At 53.2% G+C, this 11,227-nt stretch overlaps 1 protein-coding gene across 2 annotated transcripts in view; it reads left to right on the forward strand.

Annotated features, from left to right (window-relative positions):
- SLC9A1 (solute carrier family 9 member A1) overlaps window positions 1-11,227 on the forward strand; it is a 71,361-nt gene that overhangs the window by 36,605 nt on the left and 23,529 nt on the right. For both annotated transcript variants that reach the window (XR_005235460.2, XM_007979850.3), the window contains exons 2-3: window positions 4,885-5,345; window positions 9,667-9,917. Coding sequence is in view for 1 of the 2 variants with exons in the window: in XM_007979850.3 (XP_007978041.1) it covers window positions 4,885-5,345; window positions 9,667-9,917 (712 nt within the window). In the remaining variant the exon portion in view is untranslated. The remainder of the gene's footprint in view (window positions 1-4,884; window positions 5,346-9,666; window positions 9,918-11,227) is intronic.

Genomic DNA, 11,227 nt, shown 5'->3' on the forward strand with positions numbered 1-11,227 from the left:
CCCATCAATTGGAGGTTTGGTGAGGTGTCTGCTCAGCAAGAGTGTGTGTGTGTGTGTATATGTGTGTGTGTGTGTGTGTGTGTGTTCGTTCCAGCTACCACCTACACTAGATAGAATGAAAAACACTTCTCCCATCCCCCAGCCTCTTGTAAAAGGAGAGCCAACTCTGAACTGTGTCAGAGGGTTTGGCCTGTGGCTGCGCTTGGAGATGCCAAATTCCACACTTTGTGCCTCCTTATTCTGGGAGGACTGGACGTCCTCGAAGGAGGCTGTGTGGCTTGTGCACACCACAGGGCTTGGAGTGTCACGGACTACTGGGGTAGAACTGGACACGTGATCAATGACAGGTCACTGGCTGTCTCTGTCTCCATTTCCTTGACTGTATAATGGAGAATTTAGATGCTCTCCAAGATCCATTCCAGCTCTCACGTCTCTGGTTCTTACTCTGTCTCTTCCCACCCCTGATTTCACCCTGGTGATATCACTGCTGCTGCACGTTTGGGCCCTGAAAGTTTTGCCTCATCTCTTGGCATCCTGGGATCTTGCCTCCATGCAGGGCTTTTGTCAAGGTTCCAGGGGCCCCAGCCATCCTTCTGTGCCCCTTTCACCAGGAGTCAGCAAGCGCCTTACACTTTGTGAGGACTCTGCAGGGATGCAGAGTGAGCACAGTTGGTGGAGTCAGGACGTTGGGAGAGGGACAAGCCAGCACAGGTCCAGGGGCTGCTTCCCACTTGCCTGAGCCATTGCTCCTGAAGGAGCCTCCTCCTGATGACAGAATCCCTTCCTCCCCCAGCCCTGGAAGTGCTTTCCAGTAATGTGCCTCCTACCTGTGGGCAGGGAGCCAAGAGTGGATCTCAGACCTTTCTCATCAGCCTGGCCCGGCCCGGCCCTCCCCTCGGGTCCAGAGAGCCCATCAGGGCCTAGAGCTCCTTCAGCTCACTGAGTGCCAGAGCCAAAACAGGAAAGCCGGGGAAACCAGCTCCGGGAGCATGGCTCCAGCCCCAAGTACTCTGGAGCTGGCTGAAGGAGAAAGAGGTTGCTGTGCTGTAGTCAGGAGGCGCAGGACCCAGTCGTGGTTGGCCTGGCTGAGTGCATCCAGTCTCCTCTCAGAGCTTGCTTTTCTTGTGTCCAATAGGAATGCCAGCTGTCTGTTCACCTGGTCATAGAAGCTCCAAGGGCTGGAATAGCATGGCCCTCCCCATTAGCTGCTCATGGAGGTTCAGAGTCTGAGTCACCTCAATGTCCTCAGTGTCCAGTATGGCCTGGCTCAGAGAAAATACCGAGCTTTGAGTAAAGAATTAATTAGTGTTCTCTGCTACAATTTTGAGACACCTGAGCTAGAATAGAGGTCCTCCCTTAGACACTGGTGGAGCGGCATAACCTTGCTGACCTCAGCTTTGTCTTCTGCAAAATGGAGGCAATACCTATCCCAAGGACTGTGGTGAGAACTGAATGAGATGGTGTGTGCCAGGCTCCCAGCACAGTTCTGGCTCATGGGACACCCTCGGAGCTGAGGAGCCTTCTTTATGTTGCTGCTCTTGGCTTGTTTCACATGCCTGCCCCCTCCCCGGGCAGGAGCTGTGGCCAACTCTTCTCTGGGTCTCCCAGGCACTGTTTGGCGATTTATGGGGCCAGGAAAGCTCTGTGGATTGGGCTGATGGCACAGAGTGGGGGTAGGAGGCATTTTTAGAGCCTAACCTCTTAGGTGGAGGTAGAAGCCATCATCTGCCTGCCCTGGACTCTCTTTAGACTCTGCCTTCTCCTAAGGCAGCTCTTGGTGCTCACGCCAGGTCAGGGGCAGGGAGGCTGTGGAGGGGGCCAGCATGCACCTGGCTGGAGCTGGACTTCTGGCCTTGGGAAGGTGCTTTCTGGCCCCTGCCTGAAGGAGCTCTGCTCCCCTAAATCTTCATCCTGCTTGTCTCCCCTGTGCTGTACCTGTCTCCCCTCCAGCACACTGCAGGTCTTTGGGGTGTGGTGCCATTGTCTTACCTCAGCTGCTTCTGCCTGGGTTGTCTGACTGATCTCAGTGGGTGCCAGGAAGAGAGACAAGAACCTGGGAGATGACTGCAGATTGAAGGCTATGAGAGAGGGAGGCACCAGAAGATTCCTGCCCTAACCTGGGCAGACAGGTGGTGGTCAGGGAATACTTCCTGGAGGAGGAGGCAGGCAGAGGATATGATGTCAGCCACATACAGTGGGGGTAGGGGTAGAGGAATGATTTCTAGAGAGGAACTAGACTAGGCGAAGGTTGGCAGGCAAAAGAGGATGTGGCTTATATGGGGCAATTGCAAGCAATTTGGCAAGGCTGAAACCTTAAGAGTTGACAGTGGGGAGAATGGGACATGAGGCAAGACCAGATGACAGAGGCAGTGCTGAAAACGTGGGCTTTATCCTCTACAGCAAGAGAGGCTTGGGCCCAACATGACTAGCCCTTCCCAGTGGACCAGCCAGCTACACACTGGATGTTGACTGGTGGACAGTACAAAGACTGGGGTACTTTTCAGCAAAAGAGGTGATTTTGGAATTATTTTCGCTTTTATTGATGTGGAAAGTAGATGAACAAAAAGTGACTTTTGGTCATGTCTATTTTGAAATCAGGAGAATGCACATGGTGCCTTCGAGGTCCTCTTGGCCTAGGATGGCGATGTCTTTTTTTCCCAATGTGTTTTGAGTGTCCCAGGGTGCTTGGCATTGTGCCAGGATTCTGGGCCTGGATAGTGTTCAGTGTGTGAACTTTTTCTTTTCTTTTCTTTTCTTTTCTTTTTTTTTTTTTTTTTTTTTTTTTTGAGATGGAATCTTGCTCTGTTGCCCAGGCTGGAGTGCAATGGCACAATCTCAGCTCACTGTAACTTCCAACTCCCAGGTTCAAGCAATTCTCCTGTCTCAGCCTCCCAAGTAGCTGGGACTACAGGCGCCCGCCACCATGCCTGGCCAATTTTTATATTTTTAGTAGAGACAGTGTTTCACCATATTGGTCAGACTCGTCTTGAACTCTTGACCTCAGGTGATCCACCCACCTTGGCCTCCCAAAGTGCTGGAATTACAGGCATGAGCCACTGTGCCCAGCCAGCAGTGTGAACTTTGACTTGTCACTGTACTAGCACCGCCCAGATTCCTACCTGAGAGTAGGAAGGGCTTTGGGCATGGAGAGGGAAGTTCCTCCTCTGTCCCAAGGATCTCAAGAGTAAGTAATGAGAGCAGAGGCCTGGCCAGGCGTGCAGGTTATCGGAAATCTTGGGTGATGTCCCAGCCCTCTGTATTTTCAAGTCAGCCGGTATTTGTTGAGCACCTCTAGTGTCCTAGCCCTGGGTGTATAATGATAAGCAGTTACAGGATCTGCCTGCACAGAGCTTGCAAGATAGGGAAGGGGAGGAGAAAGAGCCTTGCTTTTGTTTATTTATTTATTTATTTTATTTTTTTATTTTTTTGAGGCTGGGCTCAAGTGATCCTCCTGCCTCAGCCCTCCTGACTAGTTGGGACTACAGGCGCACACCATGCCCAGCTATTTTTTTTTTTTTAAGTGGAGATGAGGTCTCCTATGTTGTACAAGCTGGTGTCAAATTATTGACCTCAAGTGATCCTCTCACCCCAGCCTCCTAAAGTGCTGGGATTACAGACATGAGCCACCGTGCCAGGCCAGAGAGAACTTTCCTCTTGAGCAAAGGGTCACGACTATGACTATGACTCTTGACTATGCCACCCCTAGGAGCATGGTACCCAACATACAACTAGATGCTCAGGTTTTTCCACCTACTTTCCCACCCCAAAACAAAACAAACAATAGAAACCACTCACAGGAGCTCAGGGTTCTCTGGTCATACCTGGTATTGAGAGAGGCCCTCTCATGGGGATTTTTGCTACTTCTCAGCTCTGGGTTTGGAACCTCAAGGTGGAATACAGCAGAGCGGCCTGCTGCTGGCCAGGACACGGCCTGGGGAGACGGCTGGTGGGTCTCAGGCAGAAGGGTGTGTAAGGAGGCCTTGATGGAAGGGAAGGATAGGCGAGCTTGAATTACAGAACTGTGCAGTTTGATGGGAACTGGGGCATTAGACCTGGGTTCTATCTGGTTCTGCTCCCCATTTGCTGTGTGACTTTGGGCAAGTCCCTTCCCTTTTCTGAGCCTTAGTTGCCCCATCTTTAAAGTGGGTGACGTTGAGCTAGAAGTGGGATAGCAAATAGATTTTATCTCACCTGCCAAACCTGGTTGCCATTGGCGTCCTTGAGCCATGTCTCAAGCAGCTGCCTGGACTCAGCTGGAAAGCCTACTCTTCTGCAGGTTTGCAGACCCCAGGCCTTATTATCCCCAAGTTCCTTCCCACACTGGTATTCTTAGATTCTTCTGTGCTTTCTTCTGTCTCCTATGCCACTCCCCACCAGCTGGTTGTCTGCCTTCTGCTTAAACAGCTCCGTGATAGGGAACTGCCATCTTCCCTTAGACAGAATCGTTAGATTGTTATTCCTCAGGTTGAGCTCAGATCTGCCTCCCTGAACTTGTGCCTGGAATAATGCCTTGGGTTCAGGCGTAGGTGATGCCCGTAGGTACTTGGCACGTCAGTAATCAATTTATAATTTCTGCCTTCTGGAGGCATATAGAACTGCTACTTGATAACATTTTATGACAGCGACAGAGATAGCATGTATGTGTCCTTTGAAAAAAATTCTTTAAAAACACTGTCACTTGGTTTATGATGGCAAACCTGTGAAGCTAGCATTGTCCCTTCCAGGCGAGGAAGCAGCAGCTCAGAGAGTTAACAGAGCAGCCCTCTGAGACCCAGCCTGTGCACCTCTGGCCAGCTGCGCTCCTCATCCCCGGCCCGGCCCCAGCCTTCTGTTCTCCCGGCTCCTCCGAAAGCCCATGGCCTCCCGTTCTCTCGCCCTCCGCAGGTTTCCATGTGATCCCCACTATCTCAAGCATCGTCCCGGAGAGCTGCCTGCTGATCGTGGTGGGGCTGCTGGTGGGGGGCCTGATCAAGGGTGTAGGCGAGACACCCCCCTTCCTGCAGTCCGACGTCTTCTTCCTCTTCCTGCTGCCGCCCATCATCCTGGACGCCGGCTACTTCCTGCCACTGCGGCAGTTCACAGAAAACCTGGGCACCATCCTGATCTTTGCCGTGGTGGGCACGCTGTGGAACGCCTTCTTCCTGGGCGGCCTCATGTATGCCGTGTGCCTGGTGGGCGGTGAGCAGATCAACAACATCGGCCTCCTGGACAACCTGCTCTTCGGCAGCATCATCTCGGCCGTGGACCCCGTGGCGGTTCTGGCTGTCTTTGAGGAAATTCACATCAATGAGCTGCTGCACATCCTTGTCTTTGGGGAGTCCTTGCTCAATGACGCCGTCACTGTGGTGAGGAGGCCAGGGGCCATGCCCATGTCCAAACGGTACAAACCCGAATCCAGGCCCAGCAGTGAATCCCTCATCCCCTCTTAATAACAGTAATAAAAACAACTGGGGCCGGGCGCGGTGGCTCATGCCTGTAATCCCAGCACTTCGGGAGGCCGAGGTGGGTGGATCACGAGGTCAGGAGATTGAGACCATCCTGGCTACCACGGTGAAACCCCGTCTCTACTAAAAATACAAAAAATTAGCTGGGCATGGCAGCAGGCGCCTGTAGTCTCAGCTACTCGGGAGGCTGAGGAAGGAGAATGGCGTGAACCCGAGAGGCAGAGCTTGCAGTGAGCTGAGATCGTGCCACTGCACTCCAGCCTGGGCGACAGAGCGAGACTCTTTCTCAAAAAAAAAAAAAAAAGCTAAGACCCATTTCCCCTTACTGAGTGCCAGGCACCATGCTGAGCCGTTTGGCATGGATTATCTCATTTAAGTCCTCATGGCTGCCTTAGGAGGTGCTTATTATTCTCATTTTCCAGGGGAGGACACAGTCCCAAAGAAGTTAAATAACCTGCTGGAGTATGAACCAGTTTGTGATTGAACCAGGTCTGTCTGACTCCAGGACCTAAACTCTTGGTTTTGCTAGGTTATATGCTCTCTCCTTGACTTGACTTGCTTTTTGTTTTTTAAGAGACAGGGTTTTGCCCTGTCTCCTAGGCTGGTGAAATGGTATGGTCATAACTCACTGCAGCCTCAAATACCTGGGCCTGAGATCCTCCTGCCTCAGCCTTCCAAGTGGCTAGGACTACAGGCATGCACCACCACACCTGGCTAATTTTTAAAATTTTTTGTAGAGATGGGGTTTGAACAGGCTGGTCTTGAACTCTTGGCCTCAAACAATCCTCCTGCCTCAGCCTCCCAAAGTGCTGAGATTACAGACCTGAACCAACAAGCCTGGCCCTTCACTTGCATTTTGATGTGATCTTGGGCAAATTACTTTTACTCTCTGTGCCTCAGTTCCCTCTTCACAGACTGTGTCATCTGTGAGGGGTCTTTCAGCTCTCATGTTGGCTATATCTTAAGTTAGAATTCGGTTTGTGCACAGTTTTTGGGCAGAGATTATGGAAAGGGACCTTGTCTCCAAAACATCTAGAAGGTGATAAGTAAAATAAGTTGGCCACTTGCTTGCTGTGCGACCTTAAGCAAATGCTATACCTCTGTGGCCCTCACCTTTTTTTTTTTTCTGAGACGGAATCTTGCTCTGTCTCTCAGACAGGAGTGCAGTGTTGCAATCTCGGCTCACTGCAACCTCCACCTCCCAGGTTCAAGCAGTTCTCCTTCCTCAGCCTCCCAAGTAGCTGGGATTACAGGCGTGTGTCACCATACCCAGCTAATTTTTGTGTTTTTAGTAGAGACCGGGTTTCGCCATGTTGGCCAGGCTGATCTCGAACTCCTGACCTCAGGTGATCCGCCCACCTCAGCCTCCCAAAGTGCTGGGATTACAGGCGTGAGCCACCGCGCCCAGCCGGCCTCACCTTTGATAGCTGCAAAGTGGCAGACGATTAGTGCTTTCGTTCAGGATCTGCACGTGGTGGCGCCACATACACCTGCACATGCCCTTCCCTCCAGCTGGTTTCCTTGGGAAACAGATGTGTGCATGTGCATATTCAAACACTGTGTTGTGAGAACACTTCCACCCCCTCCTGAGCTGTCCCCCTCAGAGCAGCTGCACTCACAGGAAAGCTCAAGGGCACATGTCCATGTCCAGGCCATGACTCCCTCCTCTGCAGCCCCAGTCCTCAGGAAGCAGCACCTCAGAGTAGAGACAGACTGTGGTGTTCGGCTGCTGGCAGCCTCAGCTTCCTGTTCCTACCTGGCCTCCTCACGAGGCTGGGTAGAGCAGCAGCCTGACCTGAGCAGGCAGGCCTCCGTCCTGGCTTCCTCTAGCACAGGCTGTTGCCCAGGGTTACCACATGAGCCTCAGTTTCCCCATCTGTGACATAGGGATTGCAGTACTCAGCCTGTCATCCTCCCAGGCTTCTTACAGGGTTACTTACGTTAGTGAGTCATACTCACTGATGTCTGTGAAGCCAGTGGGTGCCAAAGATAAAGCCCTCTCCAGTGGGATCTGGGTGTTGGGGTTCAGGTGAGCACTGCTGTGGAGCTTAGGGCATGGTTGCATCAAGCAGGTAACAGACCCAGCCACTTGTGGACCCACAGTCGTGTCTCCCAAAGGCAGTGGCAGCGGTGGTAGTGGTTGCTGGTGTTCACTGGGTGCTTCCTGTCTGAATGTGTATTGCCTCATTTTTATTTATTTGTTTAGAGACAGAGTCTCCTTCTGTCACACAGACAATGTCACCCAGGAGTGCAATGGCACAATCATAGCTCACTACAGCCTCAAACTCCTCAAATGATCCTCCCCTCTTAGCCTCCCGAGTAGCTGGGACTGCAGGTGCTGGCCATCACACCCAGCTAATGTATTTATTTGTTTGTTTATTTTGTAGATATGGGGTCTCATTATATTGCCTGGGCTGGTCTCAAACTCCCGAGCACAAGCGATGCTTCCTCCTTGGCCTCCCAGAGTGCTGAGATTACAGGCGTGAGCCATGGTGCCTGGCCTTTGTTGCCTCATTTAATCTATACAGTAACTCCATGAGGTTGACACAGTTATATCCCAGTTTTTTGAGATGAGGAAACTGAGGGACAGAGAGGTTACATTAGCCTGATATATGATATAGCTGAGGTTCAAATCCGTAGTCTGAGTCCAAAGCCCAAGTGCTTACCACTGTGTTACTCTGCTTCTCTGTAGTTCCAGGGATAATAGCACCAGGCCGGAAAGGAGGACTTTCCTCTCTGTGCCCACTCCATGGGCCCATGTGGTAGAACATGAGGACCCATGAATCCCCTCAGGCCAGGAATGAGTTTAGGTAGCCCACGGCTGAGCATGCCCCTGCTAAGAGGCTGTCTGCTGCTGGAGCCCTGCCCTATCCCCCAGACGGCTGGGGCCAGGCAGCACCAGGTCTGGCCAGTGCTCTGCATCTCCCCTTCCTGCCTGGCCCAAGTCAGGTCTTTCTGGAGCTCTGAGCACGGGTGTGAGTGCCCCATTTCCCAGAGAGTAAAGCCGGAGGCTGACCCTGAGCTGCCTGGTCTCAGGTCTGTGCCCTAGACAGGTCACTCCTCACAGTCCATTCCTCCTGCTCCAGGTCCTGGGGGCTTTGGAGGGTTCCCTGTCATGGATCCTCAAGTCCTCCCCTCCCTTCCCCCAGGCCTGGAAAGTCCCTGCTGCTTCCTGACAGAGCTGTCTAGGACAGCCTTGAGCCAGGCAGCTCAGGGACCCAGCAACAGGCGGGGCGGACCCTCAAAGCCGAGCCTGCTAAGGAGGCCTCAGCCATGGCTGTCAGGGAACAAGTTCTGGGCCCAGTTCTGCTCCTGGGCTGGGGGCCCCCTGGCATGTTGTTTTACCACTGTGAGCCTCAGTTTAGCAAAGGAGCATCCTTGACCCACCTGCCTCACATGGTGGTTGAGTGTTGACTTGGATAAAGACCATCAAAGGGCTTTACAGTATATGAAGTGCCACTTAAACGTCTGATGGCAGGGTTGCAGTGACCATCTGTTTCCCAGTCCAGGAGACAGGGGCGCCTTAGCGAGCCTCTAATTCCATAGCATCTGAACTTGGCTGTTCATTGCAATCCCTGGGGGGCTTGTTACATAGAGATTTCTTGGTCCTATCCCAGAGAGTCCAAGTCCAGTATGGCCTGAACATATGTATTTTCAGAAAGCTCCAGAGGTTAAGAAATCACCTTCTAGTTCGTTGTGTGAATGTCCCTTTTTTGTGCTGAAGGAGGGACTGAAACCCAGTGATGGGTATGACATACCCAAGGTCAGGCAGTGAGAGGCAGACTTGATAGCACCAGGTGTGGCTAACACTGCATCAGGTAAGGCTCCGAGCACTTGATTCGCTGATGTAGTCCTCACAGCAGTCCTAAAAGTTGGCATTATTATCCTCATTTTATAGACGGGGAAAACTGAAACACAGGAAGATGAATTTGCTTCCTTTACACAGCTCAGGAGAGGCAGAGCCAGGATTCCAGTCCAAGCAGTTTGGCTTCAGGGTCTTCACAGAGCTCCCCAGTGTGGCACGTGGCCGGCCCAGAGCAAGCCCCGCAGCCCCGGGCTGAGGTTTTGGGCACCTCCTTGGCACTAGGGTTCCTCTGCTACTGTGTGGCCTCTTCTTGTGGTCACGGTTAATGGAGGGGACAGGATGGCCCTGGGTGGACCCCAGGGAGCCGTGGGGCCAGGGCCCTCTCCTCTCACCCACCAGCCTACACACCCTCCCCAGGTCCTGTATCACCTCTTTGAGGAGTTTGCCAACTATGAGCACGTGGGCATCGTGGACATCTTCCTCGGCTTCCTGAGCTTCTTTGTGGTGGCCCTGGGCGGGGTGTTTGTAGGCGTGGTCTACGGGGTCATCGCAGCCTTCACCTCCCGATTTACCTCGCACATCCGGGTCATCGAGCCGCTCTTCGTCTTCCTCTACAGCTACATGGCCTACTTGTCGGCCGAGCTCTTCCACCTGTCAGGCATCATGGCGTGAGTCTGCGTGCAGCAGGCAGTGGGCTTGGCAGGGTGGGGGCGGGGCTGCCAGCTTGGATTCCCCAGGCTTGTAGGGTCACGGAGCTCCCAGGGCCCAGCCTTGAGCTCCAGGATGAGACATGAGCTCCAGGCTCCAGACGTGCTTGGTAGCCATTTAAATGGCCGAGGGCATCAGTGGCTTCCTAGAAGAGGGGCACTTCTGCTAGGCACCCTGGGGTCCAGGAATCTGGAGAGAGCATTTCAGGCTATGAGCAGATGAGGCAAGAGTGACCTGCATGAGGGCAAGCCCAGAGTAGATGAGAGCAGAGCGTTGGAAGCCACTAAGCTTCAAGCTGAGGAAAGCCACAGCCCTGCTACTTCCTTTGTCTCAAAGGGAGTCCCCTTAGCAGCCCCAGTAGGAGGCTCACCAGGCCTGAGTCCTGGGGGTCCTGAGGCCCCCGCCAGGTCTGGAAATGGGGAGAATGGGATGTGGAGAGGCAGTGAGGGGCGAACGTGTTCCAGTGCCGAGGCAAGGCAGAACTGGGGTTCAGGACCCCTGGCTCCCAGGAGCAGAGCCCGGGTGTGAGCGCTGGGCTGGGAGGACCCCGAGCTCCAAGCAGCTGCTTGGAACAAAGCTCCCTGTGGAGACCCCCGTGCAGTGGCAGATGCCACCCTTGAGGGGAAGAAACCCAGGAGACCATGGGCCTGTGTCATTGACTTCTGTTGGGTCAAGTGGCAGCGTGGCCTTGGGGCAAAGGTACAGGCTTTGGAGTTGGACACAGTGTGGTTTGTGTGTCTTGCCTTTGCTACCTGCAGGCAGCGTGACGGGACAGGTGACTATTTCTCCTAAAGTCAGATTTCTCTCTTTTTTTTTTCTTGTTGAGACGGGATCTCACTCTGTCACCCAGACTGGAGTGCAGTGGCACAATCTCAGCTCACTGCAGCCTCCACCTTCTGGGTTCAAGAGATTCTCCCACCTCAGCCTCTCAATTAGGTGGGATTACAGGTGCCCACCACCGCGCCTAGCTAATTTTTGTATTTTTAGAAGAGACTGGGTTTCACCACGTTGGCCAGGCTGGTCTCAAATTCCTGGCCTCAAGTGAGCTGCCTGTCTCCGTCTCCCAAAGTGCTGGGATTACAGGCGTGAGCCACTGTGCCCAGCCAAGATCACTCATTTTAAAAATGGAGAAATAGACCTGTGTCTGTAGGGTTGATGTGAGGATGAGTGGCAACAGGGTGTAAAGCACACAGCGGGCCCCTGGCCCATAGAGGAGCTCAGAACACAGGCACCTTGGTCATGGCCCCATTGGCCCTGGCAGTGGAGGGGC

This window comes from Chlorocebus sabaeus, chromosome 20, assembly GCF_047675955.1.
Source record: "Chlorocebus sabaeus isolate Y175 chromosome 20, mChlSab1.0.hap1, whole genome shotgun sequence".
Lineage (NCBI taxonomy): Eukaryota > Metazoa > Chordata > Mammalia > Primates > Cercopithecidae > Chlorocebus > Chlorocebus sabaeus.